Source organism: Macrobrachium nipponense, chromosome 9, assembly GCF_015104395.2.
Source record: "Macrobrachium nipponense isolate FS-2020 chromosome 9, ASM1510439v2, whole genome shotgun sequence".
NCBI classification, from domain to species: Eukaryota; Metazoa; Arthropoda; class Malacostraca; order Decapoda; family Palaemonidae; genus Macrobrachium; species Macrobrachium nipponense.
In genome coordinates, this window is record NC_061110.1 from 12854885 (window position 1) to 12872832 (window position 17948).

General features: G+C 42.8%; 2 protein-coding genes across 6 annotated transcripts in view; one reads left to right on the forward strand and one right to left on the reverse strand.

The window, feature by feature from the left end:
• Positions 1-3571, reverse strand: part of LOC135217891 (transcription factor Ken-like) — a 46804-nt gene extending 43233 nt beyond the window's left edge. The window contains exon 1 of one of the 4 annotated variants that reach the window (XM_064253929.1): positions 3023-3401. In XM_064253929.1, the coding sequence (XP_064109999.1) occupies positions 3023-3087 (65 nt within the window). In that variant the 5' untranslated portion in view covers positions 3088-3401. Of the gene's footprint in view, positions 1-3022; positions 3413-3464 lie in introns of those variants that run through there. The other 3 variants (XM_064253926.1, XM_064253928.1, XM_064253927.1) reach the window with 3 other exon arrangements.
• Positions 3485-17948, forward strand: part of LOC135217890 (protein abrupt-like) — a 48546-nt gene continuing 34082 nt past the window's right edge. Inside the window, exons 1-3 of one of the 2 annotated variants that reach the window (XM_064253925.1) lie at positions 3485-3802; positions 8023-8111; positions 8570-8761. In XM_064253925.1, coding sequence (XP_064109995.1) covers positions 3796-3802; positions 8023-8111; positions 8570-8761 — 288 coding nt within the window. In that variant the 5' untranslated portion in view covers positions 3485-3795. Of the gene's footprint in view, positions 3803-3834; positions 4141-8022; positions 8112-8569; positions 8762-17948 lie in introns of those variants that run through there. The other variant, XM_064253924.1, reaches the window with a different exon arrangement.

The following is a 17948-nucleotide window of genomic DNA, read 5'->3' on the forward strand; positions in this document are numbered from 1 at the left end:
GCTCATCATGCCTGTGTTCCTTTGCTAAAGCTAAGTGGTCCATGAAACTATCAAAAGGTCACCGAAATTATCAAAAAGAACACTGAACCACTGAAGGTCAGTCAATTCTTATGCAGGTACAGTATTCCAATAATACACAGGCATCACCGAGAGCAGAAGACTAGGCAGGGGTGGCCAGAGACAAATCATGTATTTGCACTGCAGTCTTACCTGGGGAAAGATTGGTATGCATACTTGCTTTGTCACTGCAGGAGATTGCATGCTATACTCTTGTTTTTATCCATCTGTCCACCTGCCTGTGGTGTTTGCGTATGGTAACACTGCGTCCTGGGCTTTAGATAGTTACACTATGTGTAAGTTTTAGGTAAATAAAAGGATATCTGGGCGTACATTTGCAACTGGAAAGTGTTTTAATAATTTACTGTATGCGAATTACACCATTAATATTCGAAATAGGGTTATTATTATTGTTGAGTGTAAGCTGAATGTAACCATCTAAAGCCCGGGACGCAGTGTTACCATGCACGACCACCACAGGCAGATGACAGATGGAAAAAAACAGAGTATAGTCACCTTCCTTTACAACCACAAGGCAATCCACGAGGATGGAGCCGTAAAGATTCAAGAGTGTCAAGGGTGAGTTATTTCCTATTGAAGACACCTGTACAGGACTGCAGGACCTACCCTTGCAGAACGAAAGTGACAAGGACCAAGAGACCCAGATGTTATAAAGCACCCACACACCTGCTCACAGCCTTGATACCTTTGTTGTAAATGCTTCTTCACCTACAAAATTTAAAACAGTGAAAAGGAGAGTTGGAGTGGTTAGACAACAAGATAAAAGATATCCAAGCAAAGAATACGTATAGGTAGGGATCTAAAGGTGAAACTGGAAGAAAACGCCACAGTTGCACAAAAAGGAATAGCCTAGTTAGGAAAGTTGGACAGCAAGATGAATAAACTAAGCAGGAATGGCAGTACAATAAATTAAGAGGCACACCATATCGTGAATAAAACAAAGCAACAGTTTTAACTTCCTAGTCAGGCAGACAGACATGTTTACAAACATTTATACAAATGAAAGCACTCACTTCTGGCAGATGAGTTGGGACCTGCTCACTTATGGCGAGTGAGTGGGGACCTCCTCACTCACTGTCAATTTACCCTTGTTACCAAGTTTAAAGGAATGTTTCCATACGAAAAAAAATGATTTAACCACAATTTTGCTCTCCTATTTACCATTCAATTTTCCAACTGTTTGGCTAACAGTGTAAAGGAAATCTAGTTTGATCTTAGAAATTACATGAAAGACTCGATCTTCAATTACAAACATTTAAGTGTCTTGGTTATCTAGCCTATGGGAAACAATGTTTGTGGTGCTTATGGCTAGGGTGACCATACGTCCCCCTTTGAGGGGGACAGTCCCTCTTTATGACTCTTTATCTCCCCAAAAACTGCGGTCTTGGGGGGGATGCCCTAATGTCACCCTTTCAGCCGTTCTTTTTTTTATGTAATTACTACAATTGTCCTTAAAAATTAGAGACTAATTTTTGTTTAAAATGTCAGCAATAAATAACATCTGAATAAAAACAATGTCATTGATAAACCTAATTTATCATTTTCTGTTATTGAATATACTTAGTAAAGATCAAATCAAGCAAAAAAAAAAAATATGACAAAAGAATGATGTAAGATTTTTTTCTTTTTAAATAATGGCTGTAATTTTCCTTAAAATTTAAAGAATCATTTTCTGTTTAAAATGTCAGCAATAATGTCTGAATAAAAACACTAATTGACAGACCTTAAAATGTCAGCGACAATGTCTGAATAAAAACACTGATTGATAGACTTTCTCATTTATCATCACCTGTAACTGAATATAGGCTACTTATGTAATAAACTTCTCAATTTATAACGACTCAACATAAGTGCAAGTGAGCATGGGCTTACTATACATATACCTTTGTCCCCCTTTCGCAAGTCATATAAATGGTCACCCTACTTATGGCAATTAATCTGGCCAATGGAATTATTGATTCTGCTTTCATATCTGGCTAAATGTTTAGTAAATTTTGTCAAATCAAGTTGAAATCTGATGTCAAAATTTACCCTTCTAAAGTAACGTTTAGTTTAATGTAAATAAAAAAAAAAAAAAAAAAATACTGTACAAGAAAGCATACATAAGGTGCCTTTGACAGTACAATATTTTTACTTGTTCACAGGAAAATCTAGTCTGTGGTATTCAAGTGCTAGCATGAGTCACATCCAAAGATACTTCCTTGCATAGGTTCTTTTATGTTTATGTTATTAATGAAAGTAAAACTTTTTCTTGATGTCATAATGAAAAATAATGCTTTATTATACTACAGCTCATAATACACTAAAAATAACCTATACAAACGGATATATATTTTCAAAACATTTTCACTGTTTATTCTGTTATATAGTATTTCTGATGAATTTAATCCATTTATTTGAAAAAAAAATGTACGTCGTTACATTACGAGGAGAATTTATGCCCTTGTTGACCAAATTATAAACTTATCAAACTAATAAACCTTGCATAGCCTATACAGCATACATTTTGTCGTAATACTCGTATGAACGAACATTAATTGGATCTTCATTTGGTGTCAAATTTGGACGAGCCTAGGCTGTACTGAAACTGAAGTGTCGCTTCTTCATACAAAACACACACAGTCTTAGTCAGCTAAGTGACCAATTATGAGTTTGCCTAATTATAATACCTATATACAAATACTACTTATGCCTGATCTGTGTAGGTGCTAGTTGCTGAATTGGGTAACTTCTTTAATTTTCCAATATAGCCTATCCCTATATAAAACAGAAAGAGTAACATACCAAAATAATGCGGTATTGTCAAAGGAGGCAAACATACAAATCCTTGAACATCGTGCGTGTGTTTTTTTCTTTTTTCTTCTCAAACTGACACCTAGGTATGGGGTCCCTGGGAGGCCTCTCACTGGACACAAGTAACATGGTTTAACTGATATCTACTCACCTACACGTCTCAGGGGCGGAATGAAGGAAAAGACTGGGTGCGCCCAAGGGTGGGTGGGAGAGCATGAGTTTCGCCAATGTGGGAGATTAGGTAGTAGCTAATCGTGGGCGGTGTGCAGCCAACCCCTAGGTAACCTAGCCTAGCTGGATAACGAAGCAAATCTGCCCCCAAATGTCAAGGGGTCGAGAGAGGCGGCGAATGCGAGAACGCCGTCCAAGCAAGGACCATGGGCGTGTGGGAATGTGTCGGGTAGGGTGGGTGAAGGGCAGCGACGGGCGGAGGCGGCCAGGGGCGGTCCGTGCGCGGAATGCGGGCGCCACGCAAGCCACCCACCCACCTCCGCCCATCACTTTCTCCACATGTAGGGCGCGTAGGAACCTCATTCGGGACAGTGGGGGGGCCTCCTTCGACCCGAGGGCGCCGACGGAGGCGGGATACTCACTCGGTCCAAAATCAAAGGCGGAGATCCTGGAATATTTGGAGAAACATTTGGAGAAGCGATTTTCTTCCCTGCCCTCACTTCAGACTGAATAGACGCCCGACTCCCCGCCGCCCGATCCTCTCTCCCTCCCTCGCGGGGGATCAGAGGACACTTGGATCCCACTAGCGGGGAATCGGAGCCTCCTCCCGCGCCTTTCCTGTTCTTGTCATAAGCGTCGTGATTATTTTCCGCCTCCCTATAACCACAAAAACCACAACAAAAGCTGTGGTTGAAAGGAAACATCATCAAAAATGTGAAAAATACCGACATCTCCAGCAAAATTATCTCGTCAATGAATGGTGAGTGGCGAAGGAAGGCCGAATAAAAGGCGAAGGGGGCCAAGGGCACCCCCGAATCCGCCCCTCCTGCAGGATAATCGGGTTATCCGGCCTAATGTTGGGTTTGGGTTCGAAGTGCGACCGTATCCATAATCAAAACAAACCCTTTTATACCGTTATTCTCAGTTTTCCCCTTCGTGTATCGTGTCTGGTGCTGACGGAAATGATCCTGAAAGTGAATTAACGATATTAGGATGCCGCTGTGATGGGTTGGGACTGCATTTTTCACGTTAAATGTCCGAAGCCTTCCTTCGGTTGGGAAGGCTAGCCTTCGTCTGCTAGCCTTATGCCAAAACCTGGTTAGAGATTCCACGTTGATTCGTCTTAACACAGTGATTGGTAATATTGATCAAAATGAAGTATTTTTCAGAATTTTCCTAGGCAACAGTCACATCCAACAAAGGTAGCTGTTTAGGCTAGACTTGTGTAGCAGTTGGTCGCAGCCTATTCTCACAAAGAACAGCTTTGAATATGTTATTATAAATTAGCTTAGGCTACGTTCTTTTTATTACTTTTTGTAGGGTTGAGCTCAGCAAAGACGCTGTTCTATCAAAACGCCTTCTAGTCAGAAAATCCACATGAGGCTAAGTGTTGCATCCAGATATGTTGCCAATCCAGTCTGAATATTAAATTTGTTATCTTGTAAGCGGTATTTCCGCTTACTTTTTATACAATTTATGGAATGTATTTCCTGACAGTGCAAGACTACGTAAAGCGCAGTGGCCTAGATAGCTATAATTGGTTATTCCTAGTCTTTTGTAAAAGAAATAAAAAAAAAAGAATGAAATTTAATATATTGTAAAGGTGATTATATTTCTTTATGGTATTATTTTACTTTAAACCAATATTGCATGTTGAAGTTGAAAAAATAATTTTACTGTTTTTTTTTAATGTGTTCTGAACACTTTTGACATTTTGTTAACAAATAAATGCACGTAGAGTTAGTGAACCCCCACCTTATATTCTACTGTCCGGGGAAAAACAGTGGGTAATGAGTTATTTTTTTTATGGGGAAAGCTCAAAACAAGTGAAATGCAAGTTTGTTAATCCTATTGATAGTGAGGAGAAATGGAGGTCTGATGCTTAGGACTCTATTATTCATCATGCAGTTTCCGTTAGTTTTCTTTAGACCTGTGGAGGGGATTGCTTCCAAGCCTTCAGGAACAGCTGCACCAGCAGCCTTGGGCTTGAGAATTTTGGCCTTAATCAAGATCTCTTATCTGTGGGTCCTGGCTTTGACTCAGACCTGTATTTTTTCTGTAAGAAGCATTTATAGAGGTACAGCACTGCCATTATCTATCACCATCCTTGTCCTCTGCTAATTGTGGGAAGTAATTCATGTAATTACTCTATCCTTGTTCCCCTCTCTTTGCTAGAGGGTCTTGGGTACTCGGCAATCATTGGTTGGGCATAGGTGACAGATTCCTTGTTTGGAAGGGAGCTTTGACTTACCTTCCTCCACAGGGAATCCCCAAGTGTTTTCATTGTTGCCATTTGTGGCAGTGGTTCCTTAATGGCAAGCTTAATCTTTAGTGAATTGGTGCCAGTTCACTTGACTTCTCAATAGCCTTAGCTAGTGCATGAAAGAAATAAGAGATCTTGACCTAACTTTTTAACGAATGTGCAAACATACTGAATCAAAGTAAGAATCACTATATGCAAATTTCCTTGTGGTCTTATGTGTTCTCTCTCTCTCTCTCTCTCTCTCTCTCTCTCTCTCTCTCTCTCTCTCTCTCTCTCTCTCAGAGCTTAGCTTATGGAAAAGACTGTTTATCATGATTCTTTTGTTTTTGTCTTCCCATGCTTATGATTACCATACCTCAATCCCTGACGTTGAGGTTGACTCAGTCACTTCTGCCAGGGAGGCTGTCAATAGAGCACCAGCTAACTATAAGGCAAGGTTGGTACCTCTCCTTATGACCCTGTGTCCTTTAGTGGAATCTCCAGTCTTCTTGCAAGAGAAAAGTTTGGGTTCCTCTCGTTTGTGCATCCTGGGTAGGTATTGAGGGCAGAACTCTGATTGACATACTACTTCCTTTCTTTGCCTAAAAGAGTTACCTTTAGACACTTTCTTTTAGGCTTTACAGCAGTTGCTCAACTGTTGTTTAGTTTTTCCCACTCCTTTTGTGTTTGTACTGGCCCTGTGAGTGCAGAGAGCTAGGCTCTACAACTAAACACCTGTCTGAAGATTAATCCTCAAGAGCCCGGTTTGAAAAAAAAAGAACCCAGATCGGGCAAACTTTGAGGCCAGCCAATTTAAGAAAAACACATCAGTGGAAAGAGAAAGATATGCAAATGCAGTGTAAGAAAAAACATTATAAAAAATTCTTCCTATTTTCCACAAGTTGAAAATTACTCGTATAATTACAAACCCTTGTGGGGTCTTTTTTTACAAGACAATCATAAATTTTACCAAGTTATGCATGTTTTTTCTTATAATTAATGTTGTTTCATTTTGTGAAATTTTAATTACAGCTCACACAGTATCAAAACCGATTAGCACTAAAATCAGTAACAAATTTAGAGTAAATTTGTTGTAGAATATTTACATAAATTTACTGAGATCAAAGATACAGTCACTTTTTTGGACTGCTTTTTTTCTAATATTTCTTTGCACTTTTCTATGTAAAATTATTTTTATGACAGACATACATCATAAAAGATAAGAACTAAAGCCAACAGTAACCCCTTGGTATATTTATTAGCAAATAAAGGAAAGGGTTGGAGAGTGGCAGGAGTCTTTAGTGAGGGGTGGCTTAAAGGTGAATGTGAATAAAAGAGAGGATTTGATGAGTAGTAGAGAAGATAGAGGCAGATAAGTAATACAAGAAAGAAGAGGCTTATAAAACAGGTGGAAAAGTTTAGATACTTAAGCTCTACTGTAAGCCAAGAGGGAGGATGTGAGACTGAAGCTGACAGTAGGATAAAAGCTGCATGGGGGAAGTGTAGAGGGGTAGGTGGAGTATTATGTGATAAGAAAATGTCAATCGAGCTAAAAGTCAAGATGTACAGCACAGTGTTAATGTATTGATCAGAAACATTGGGTTTTGGAAGAAAGCAGGAAGTAAAGCTTGAGAGAGCAAAGATGAGAATTACTGAGGTAGATTGTGGGAATATTGCTGCTTGAGATATTGGAAAATGACGAAATAAGAAGGGCAGGCTTAGTGAAGATTACAGAGGTGATGAAGAGAGCCACGATTGAGGTGGTATGGGCATGTGTTGAGGACGGATGATGGGGAGGGAGTGAAGAAGGCTTGGGAGGAACCTGTTAGAGGAAGAAGATTGAGAGGGAGACAGAGAATTAGATGGCGAGATAAATTGAAGGAAGATATGGAGAGAAGAGGTTTGGGGGAGGATGATTCCTTTGATAGAAGGCGGTGGAGAAGGCACATCAGGCAACCGACCCCTTAATGTAGGGATAATGGTATGATAGAAGAAGACTTCAGGGGGGCCAACATGAGAGGGCAAGTGAATGAGATCACAGAAAAAATATACTAGAGACCCCTACAGCCATGTGTGTGAGATGGGGCAGTTCAAGAGAGCAAATGGGAGGGTAGGAGTCCTGGACAAGCATCCGACAAATTCTAAGACCGAGTCTACCCGTCTGAGGCCTTATATGGCCTCTGGAGATTATGAGGATGTTCCTCTCAGATAGCATTGGTGTGGGTACTTTGTGCGGGCTTGGGCAACAACGTGGCCCAAGTTCCAAGATGTTGCTGCGCACATGGTCATTCCTTTGCCTCTCTGCCAGCTGGCTTACCATGGGCAAGGATTTGCATTGCTTCCGAGTCCGCACTGGGTATTTAAGGTCTTCAGCAATCAACTTGAACAAGGAAAGAGGATTAAGGTATTTTCTCCCAAAAGCAGTGTTCAGAGAAAAGTTGAAGGGGCAAGTTTGCCTACAGTGTTATATACGATAGCCAATTAATTAATTTAATATTAATTAATTTATCAACTTTTGACTTATGAGATGGCGTGCGAGAGTTTCACTCTACAGTCTTTTTAGTGCTAAAAAGTCAGTAAGTTGTAACGACATGGAGCGAGTATGTTACTCTCTTGAATAGTAGCACAAAGCAAAAATGTTTGAGGTGGCCATTTTTGTATATGTAGCTTTATGTTTAATTAAAATGCCAGAAAATTTTGCCTTTAGTTTAATACTAATCGAGTAAAATCATTTCCAGATCTAGTCATGGGGGCGGACCAGTTCCTCCTCACTTGGAACAACCACCGCTCCAATTTTGCTGAAGTCTTCACACAACTTCGCGTTCAGGTAAAACCATTTCCTTAATTTCATGGGATTAGTACTAGTTTTACAATGTATGTAATTGTCTCATCAGTAAGGGGGTTACACTATGCCATCACAAGTTGAAGAATGACAAAAAATATTTCCTCAAGTTTGTGCTTTTTAAAAGTAAAATGTTGGTTACTGTAAAACTACATTGGGTTAAAATATGTAGATGCCATCTCATTTCTTTAGATTAGTCCGTTTGAAATGTACAGTCAGTGTATGTATTGAAGTCTTTGCATGCAGTTTTGGTAGTATATTTTTATTTTTACTGTATAATACTTTTGAATTAGAGTTATTTTTTCTCTCATGGACAATTCTGTGATAGCTTGGTTAACAAGGACAAGCAAATGGATTTCCAGTCTTATATCTAAGGATGAGTATCCTGCATCATGAATCATAATTATAACTACCTCTGATTGATTTTTGCTTGCTCATTATAGGACCAACTTGTTGATGTAACGCTTCTTTGTGATGGAGGATCATACCCAGCCCACCGCCTTGTCTTGGCAGCCTGCTCACCTTACTTCCACCAACTATTCACACGATTACCCACCCAGCATCCGCTCATTTACCTCAGGGATGTTAAACAAGCCGAACTAGAAGCACTTCTTGAGTTCATTTATCGTGGGGAGGTAAGGTCACAAGTGATTAGTAATATAGTAGACTCGTAACTTACTAAAATGTTTCATGTGTAGTAAGCAGGCAATGTGAAAGATTTCCACATGATTATCACTATGCATTCGAGTTTCTGATGTTGCTAGTGTTCAGCAGTGGTACTTTCCCATGAAATGGTGATGCTAGGTTATCAGGCCAAATATTGATGATCAGCTCAGATCATATTCAGCATAGGAAGACATCCAGCTGAGAAGAGATCTTTTGCAGGTTTATTGTCAAAATCTTCTACCAGCAGGACTTGGTTCTTTGAAGTAAAATTTGAATGTATGACACTTACCTGGCAGGTATATATATAGCTATATTCTCTGTTCCACCTGGCAGAAATTTTAAAAACTCGCGGCAAACGCTAGTAACCTATTAGTAGTTCAGGCAACCACCACCCCGTTACCGTGGCGCTAGCGCTAGGAACCGTTCCCAATTGGGCCAGATTTTCTCTGCCAGCCGAACCGGCAACATTGTTGGTGGTTCCCTGCTAGGATTTTCATTCTCGTTGCTGACTTTTCATGGATTGGGCCAGATTTTCTCTGCCAGCCGAACCGGCAACATTGTTGGTGGTTCCCTGCTAGGATTTTCATTCTCGTTGCTGACTTTGTACTCGGAAACGTTAGCTTGGCATTCGCTTTGGATTGTTCTTTAAAGATGTCTGATACTGGAAGTATGTTTAGAGTTTGTGTAAAAGAGGGGTGTAAGGTAAGGTTGCCGAAAGCTTCGGTCGACCCTCATACCATTTCTAAGAAGTGTAGAGAGAATGTGTGTACTTGGGAGAATAAGTGTTTTGAATGTGAGAATTTATCAAGAGAAGGAATGGAAGATATTTATGAAATATGTTGAAAGGCTTGAGAAAGATCGTGTAAGGAGATCAGTTTCTCGTAGTGAGAAGTCAAATTCTTCTAGCAAAAGGAGTGAATGTATTTCCTCTCCAGCTCCTTCTAACGTAGAATTGGTAGTTCCTTCTCCCCAGGTATCTCCTGCGCCCGCTGCTGTATCGGAGGAGGCGAACGATACACAGATTGAAGGTGTTCGCTGCCCTTGCGTCCATGGGCGACCAGATACAGCGACTTACGGATAAAGTTAGTGCTTTTGATGTCAGTGAAAGTGTAGTGGAGGGGGCGTCTGCTCGTCTCTCTCGTGCTCCTAGACCTAGACCTCTGTCAAGCTCCCAGACCCAAGGGAGAAGGCATGTCGACAGTCGAAGGGAGGCGAGAGAGGTTTTGTCGCGGTCAGGCGTCCCTTCGAACAGTCCTGTTGCAAGTTCCCAGGCTGTTGCAGTTCGCCGCAGAAAAGGCGTAACTGGGAAGTGTGCGTCCTCGGATGGTTCGACTTCCGAGCTGGGGAACGTCGGTATGCAGGTTTGTGTCTTGCCCCCTCAAGAAGACTTTCAGGACATCGACCGCTCTCGAGAGACATGCTCAAGATTGTGAGACTTGGAGTAGTCCTAGGTTTTGTCCTCCTCGGAAGGACGGGGACGCAGTTCCGATCAAGAGGAAGAGGATTTTTCGTGCTAAAGAGGACCTTAGTACGGCCTTTCTCGTCCTGGATTTCGATGAGAGACTCTCCTCCATCGTTCTTGTTTGTCTTCCCCTCGTCTCTCTCCGTCGGGTAGAGTACAAGATCGCTCTCCGTTACGTCGCAGTCCCGCTCGTAATCCTCCTCCTTCGTCCTCTGCCATTCAGGAAGATAGCACGAAGGGTTTCTTAAGGGAAATGCAGTCTAAGCTGGCAGTTCTGGTGAAGTCTTGGGATGCGCCTGTGCAGGCATCTTCGAGGCGGAAGGACGATTTCCTTCCCGTTAAGTCTTCTAAGAGGGAAGACAAGGACGCGTTCGCCGAGGACGCAGGTCGCACTGGCGCTACGAGGACAGGGCGATCGCTTGGTTATTCAGGACGCAGAACGCAGGAAGAAGAAAATAGTTTCGGAAGAAGCAGGACGCAAACGTCAGGACTCGGGATCAATTGTGGACGCAAGACGCAGGCGACAGGAAGCAGATGTGTCTACGATGGACGCAGGCGGCAGGACATCGAGAGGCGGCAGGACGCCGATTCTTCGTTAGCCGCAGGACGCAGGCGGCAGGACGTTATTCCGTCAGCGAAGCGTCAACACGACAGTGATTTGCAAGACATTTCTTCAGCAGAAGAGGAATTGGAATTAGTTGAGGAAAAAGAATATGGAACCTTCTTCAGATTACAAGATTCTGACTTCACGTCTTCTTCTATTTTTGAAGGGGAATTCAAACCGACAGCTCCTTTATCTCCCTTATCGCAGGTTTTCCAATACTAGGACTCCAAAGAAGTCCTCTTTCCTTAAGATGACTCTGTCAATTTCGGCGAAGAAGGCCCTTCAACGTGTGAATGGCTGGATGAAAGATAAGAAAAGAAGCGGGAAAATACTCTTTTGCTTTTCCACCAGCTAAGTTAGCATCGAAGTCAGGAGTATGGTACGCTACTGGAGAAAGTCTAGGCCTGGGAGTACCTGCCTCCTCCCAGGGGGACTTCTTCCAGTATAGTAGGACAGCTCACGCAGAACAGCGTTACAGTCTGCTAAGGTCTGGTGGACTTCGTCCGAGTTTGACCATCTTTTTAAGGGGATTTTTAGGACTTTCGAAGTCTTCAATTTCCTAGATTGGTCTTTGGGAGCACTGGCGAACTCCCTAGAAGAAGAAGATTCGCAGGATGTAGAAGCAGCTAAGAGCATTATGTCCTGCATGGACAAGGCTCTGAGAGACGGAACGAATGAACTGGCTTCTTTGTTCACAGCAGGAGTACTAAAGAAGAGATCGCTGTTGTGTTCTTTCGCTTCAAAAGGGGTTTCAAACTCTCAGAAATCGGAGTTGCTGTTCTCTCCCCTTTCGAAACAGCTGTTTCCTTCAGAGGTGATTAGGGATATAGCTCTCTCCCTTTCTCAGAAGGCCACTCAAGATCTTCTCTCGTCTTCAGTTAAGAAGTTCTTACCATCCAAGTTGGTTAAGAAAACGCCTAAGGAAACTAGGCCTTCGCAACAGCCCTTTCGAGGCAGAACATTCGCTCGACCCGCCTTTAGGGGTAAGAGAGTACCACTAAAAGAGGAGCCAAGACCACCTCTAAAGAATGAGATTTCAGTCCTCCAGACGACAGTGGGAGCCAGACTTCAAGGTTTTTGGAAGTTTTGCAGAACATGAAGGCAGATCCCTGGGCTGTCAACGTAGCTCGGGAAGGGTACAAGATTCCTTTCTTGAAGAGACCTCCTCTCGCAACATCTCCGAGAGCCCTCGGGGCAAATTACAACGATTTAGTGAAGAAAGCGGCTCTGTGGGAGCAAGTAGCTTCCATGCTAGAGAAAGGAGCCATAGAGCCTGTTCTGGATCACGAATCTCCGGGATTTTACAACCGGTTGTTCCTGGTTGCAAAGTCCTCGGGAGGTTGGAGGCCAGTTCTGGATGTAAGTCAACTGAATCTTTTCGTAGAAAAGACCAAGTTCATTATGGAGACGAACGATTCAGTACTGGCCCAGCGGTACGTCCAGGGGACTGGATGGTGACCCTGGACTTACAAGACGCATACTTTCATATTCCGATTCATCCAGGAAGCAGGAAGTATTTAAGGTTTGTGATTCAGGACAGGGTCTTTCAGTTCAAGGCCCTGTGCTTCGGCCTTTGCACAGCCCCCCAGTGTTCACGAGGATGATGTCCAATGTGGCGAGATGGTTGCATTTAAGAGGGATCAGAGTGTCTTTTTATCTGGACGACTGGTTGATAAGATCCCAATCAAGAAGTCAATGTCTGGAGGACTAGAATCAAACATTGAGCTTAGCAAAAGACCTAGGTCTTGTGGTAAACATGGGAAAGTCTCAATTGAATCCCCAACAACAGATAGTTTATTTGGGGATTCAGATATCGTCAGTGACTTTTCGGGCTTTTCCGTCCCCCGAAAGGCAAGCCCTATGCATTCGGAAGGTGCAGGACTTTCTAAAGAAAGACCGATGCTCAGCAAGAGAGTGGATGAGTCTACTGGGCACACTCTCTTCGCTAGAGAGGTCATTTCTTTAGGAAGACTGCACATGAGACCTCTACAGTTTTTCCTGAAGGATTCATGGCCAAGAAAATTGCAACCGGATTCCTTCCAGTTTCTAATTCCTGCCTAAGTGAAGGAGGAATTAAAGTGGTGGCTAACTCCAGGCAGGTTAGCAAGAGGGATGTCACTTCAGCAGAAGAGCCCAAACCTCATCTTGTATTCCGACGCGTCGAACGCGGGTTGGGGAGCGCATTAGGCCCTCAAGAGGTGTCGGGACTTTGGAGCAAGGAAGAAACAAGTTGGCACATAAACAGGAAGGAACTGATGGCAATTTTCTTGGCCTTGAAGCACTTCAGAGAGTTGATTCGAGACAAGACAGTGCAGATCAACTCGGACAACACCACGGCTCTGGCATACATCCGCAAACAAGGAGGGACTCATTCTTTTCCCCTTTACAAGCTGGCAAAGGAAGTTCTGCTTTGGGCGGAAGAGGAAAGCGTCGTGCTGCTCACCAGGTTTATACAAGGAGAGAAAAATGTGAGTGCGGACCTGTTGAGCAGAAGAGAACAACTTCTCTCGACGGAGTGGACGTTGCACATGGAGGTTTGCCAGAGCCTGTGGAAGTTGTGGGGCCGTCCGGTAGTAGATCTGTTTGCGACAGCCAGAACAAAAAGGTTACCAACCTATTGCTCTCCGGTTCCAGATCAGGAAGCATTGGCGGTCGACGCATTCCTGATGGATTTGGACACAAACCTTAGATGTGTAACGCTTTTCCTCCGTTCAAGGTACTGGGGAAAGTTATGAAGAAGTTCAGGGAGAGCCAAGGAACGAGGATGGACCTTAATAGCCCCGTTTTGGCCGGCCCAAAGTTGGTTCACAAGAGGTACTGGAATGGACAATAGATACGCCAAGGACTCTTCCTCTAAGAGTAGATTTACTCAGACAACCCCACTTCGACAGGTTTCACAAAAATACCCTCGCTCTGGTCTGACTGCGTTCAGACTATCGAAAGTCTTGTCAGAGCGAGGGGATATTCTAGAGAGGTGGCCAGTGCAGTGGCTAGAGCCAGAAGAACCTCCACAATCACAGTATATCAGTCAAAGTGGGAGAATTTCCGGAAGTGGTGTAAGAACAGGAAAGTGTCTTCATCCAGTACCTCTGTGACCCAAATCGCAGATTTCCTTCTATACTTGAGGAAGGAATTGGGTTTGTCAGTTTCGACAATCAAAGGTTATAAAAGTATGCTAACCTCAGTGTTTAGACACAGAGATCTAGACATCTCGAATAACTTAGACCTTAGAGATCTGATTAGGTCATTTGGTACCAAGAAACAACCCCAATGCAGGCCACCTGCTTGGAACCTCGATGTGGTCTTGAAGTATTTAACCTCTAGCAAATTCGAGCCTTTAGAGAAATCCTCTCTGAGAGATGTTGCTAAGAAAACTATCTTTTTAGTAGCTTGGCAACGCTAAAAGAGCTAGTGAGCTTCAGGCCATATCGAAGAAGGTGGGATGGAGACATGGCAACGCAGTGTGTTCATTCCAAGAAGGTTCTTTGGTTCCAAGAATGAGAATCCAGCTAATCCTTGGCCAAGATCCTTTGAAGTTTTGGGTCTGTCTGAGTTAGTGGGTCACGAGCAAGAAAGGGTTCTCTGCCCAAGTGAGAGCATTGTGTTTTTATATGGAAAGAACAAGAAATATCAGAGGGAATTTCTGATGCTCTGTGGTGTTGTTCAGTAAAGACCCAGTAGACCCATGACGAAGAACGCTCTAGCCTTCTTCATGAGAGAGTTGATTAGAGAAGCTCATATGTTGTGTCAAGAGCAGAGCTTTGGTATTTTGAAAGTGAAGGCTCATGAAGTCAGGGCAGTTGCGACTTCATTAGCTTTTAAAAAGAATTTAGCCCTCAAGGAAATTATTGAATCCACATATTGGAGAACTAATTCAATATTTGCGTCTCATTATCTTAGGGATATTCAGACAACCTTTGATAATTGTCAAACGCTAGGTCCATACGTGTCCTCTGGTACAGTATTGGGCAAAGGAGTTACTACCCCATAACCTTCTTTTAAGCTAGTTGATTTTATTAGGTGATGGTGTTTGTGTTTTTGGTCGTCTGAGAAAAGTGTTCAGTACTTTTATCAGTCTTGTGAGTATTATCTTGTGATGGTGTGTGTGTAGTTCAGGTAAATGATCTATTACTAGCTTGAATGCCGTCATAAGAGGGCTGTACGGTTCTGTCAACACATTGGTCACGTCCAGTTGTCAGTTCCAGTCTTAGCTTCTTCAACATACAGGACACTTCCTTGTTGAGAGCTCCTAAGGTTTAAGCAGGCTTAGAGGCAGACCTATGAAGTCAGCTACCTTAGCAGGTAAGGAACCTAGAGTTTTAATAATATTTTAATAATATCTTTATACTCTAATAATGTTGCTGTCTTTGACCCACCTCCAAATGTGTCAATCAGCTATATATATACCTGCCAGGTAAGTGTCATACATTAAAATGAAGTTTTTATGTTAAAACAAAGTTTAATGTATACTTACCTGGCAGGTATATATAATTTAATTCCCACCCTCCTCCCCTCAGGAGACAGGGTTCAGAGAAAAATCTGGCCCAATTGGGAACGGTTCCTAGCGCTAGCGCCACGGTAACGGGGTGGTGGTTGCCTGAACTACTAATAGGTTACTAGCGTTTGCCGCGATTTTTGTTTTGAAAATTTCTGCCAGGTGGAACAGAGAATATAGCTATATATATACCTGCCAGGTAAGTATACATTAAACTTTGTTTTAACATAAAACTTCATATTGCAATACACCCCCTGAACACCTGAACTAGCCCTGGTCACTTACCAGCCGAACCATCATTTATTAAAAATTTACCAAATCTTTGGTTAAAATAAACGATCAGTGTTGCCAATCTCCTGGCAAACACCCTCGTTACCTAGTTACCAGCCCACCGCTAGTAGCCCTGCCTCAACGGGTACCGGTCACACCTGCCCTCTCACGTCAATCATCACTTATCGTTCGCGGTTGGAGTACAGATGTATCCACAGCGAACTCCTTTTTGGTCTTGCCAGGCCTTCATTTGCACCTTTGATTTGATTGAATTTGGTGACGAATTACGCATCCCTTTGGATTACGGTTGGATTGCTCTTAATACCTTGTCATTAGACATTGATTCTGCAAAGGAAGAAACAACACAGGCTACGACAACGACTACTGCATCCTCGGCCACGACATCACAGAAAACGACGAGCGGGAGTTCAACAACGTATCGTCTTTGCCAACAATGCAAGAAAAGGATGAGTACCCTATGACACGATAGTCATTCCTTATGCGTAAATTGTAGGCCTGTTCAATATAATGTAAAGACCAGATGTTTGGAATGTCAGGAGTGGTCTTTGGACCAGATGTTAGTATCTCAAACATAGGAAAGGTCTTGTATTAAGAAGTAACTGTAGGCAGGAAGAGACTAACGTAGATCAAGATAAAGACTTAAAGACAGTGCTCTTTAAGAGACTTGAGAGTACGCTGACATCGAGTATGACATCTCTGTTACCGATTTTATGTCAAGATTATGTGAGGATAGATCGAGCAATAGGGATACTGAAATTACTAATCGTTCTGTTCCAGCTCCCCTGCCTGTTCCAGAATCAGCCCTAACCGGTGCTGGGGGTTATGGGGATCCGCAAGCCCACGGGCAGGATCCGCCGTCCCCCTGGCGCGGAGCAGGCAGTGTTTGGCAGCAGATTCCCTTCCCTCGATGACATCTCTGTTACCGATTTTAGGTCAAGATTATGTGAGGATAGATCGAGCAATAGGGATACTGAAATTACTAATCGTTCTTTTCCAGCTCCCCTGCCTGTTCCAGAATCAGCCCTAACCGTGCTGGGGGTTATGGGGATCCGCAAGCCCACGGGCAGGATCCGCCGTCCCCCCTGGCGCGGAGCAGGCAGTGTTGGCAGCAGATTCCCCTTCCCTCGATGACATCTCTGTTACCGATTTTAGGTCAAGATTATGTGAGGATAGATCGAGCAATAGGGATACTGAAATTACTAATCGTTCTGTTCAGCTCCCCTGCCTGTTCCAGAATCAGCCCTAACCGGTGCTGGGGTTATGGGGATCCGCAAGCCCACGGGCAGGATCCGCCGTCCCCCTGGCGCGGAGCAGGCAGTGTTGGCAGCAGATTCCCCTTCCCTCGATGTGTAAGTTCTCAGGATGATAAAAACTTAGGTCAGATATAGACGAGTAGGGATAATAGGCTACATAGTGTTTAGTTTAGGAAGAGAAGTGCAGGCTTCTTCGGGTCGGTTTTCTATTAAAAGTAGTAGTTTTTAGAGGCACAGTGTCCTTAGAGCATCTTTAGGCTTTTTCCTGCTTCGAGTTCCTTGCATCAGAAGCTTTTAGGCCAGGGTTGGTTTTTCAGATATGCTCCTTCGTCTTTAAGGTTACTTTCCTCTACGTATACGATACGATAATTGTTAATATCAACTAATCTCTCCGTTCAATGCATATTGACTTACGATATTCAGTATGAAGAGAAATCGAATAAAATTAACTACGGTTAGCCTAGTGTTCACGATGATATCTCGTATGCTATTTCAGTAGCCTAGCCTAACCTAAAGTATTCGCTGTACAACATATCGGTAGTTATTTTTATTTTGGCTAACGCTGTAGGCTTAAGGCATTCTTGACTTCGGATAATTCAATACAGGTGTAATTGAAAACGAACGAGAATCCGATCCGAGGATAATTAATATGAATGTAATCGAACAGAATGAAGATCGGATTCTGTCCGACTAAAGCATTATAATTGTATTATGTGTATCATCATATTGGCGTAGTATAAACACTAAACTCGGCAGTCATTCACGCTGGAATCAGCGGATGACGAATACGGGTTTGCGTCGCCGTATCCATCTCATTCTCTCCTGATTGACTAAAATGACTAACGTAACAACACTCTCACTTATGCCAAGTTTGTACAAACGTCTTAAAGGAGACGTGTCTTCAACTATGTTGACATTTAATATAGTCAATGAGGTATCTATCTTGGGGCATATAATCAGATGTCAGATATAAGGAATTTGTATGTATGACGTCTTCATACGTTTAACAGACTATTGCCGTCAGTATTTACATTGAGCTTATGTCAATTAC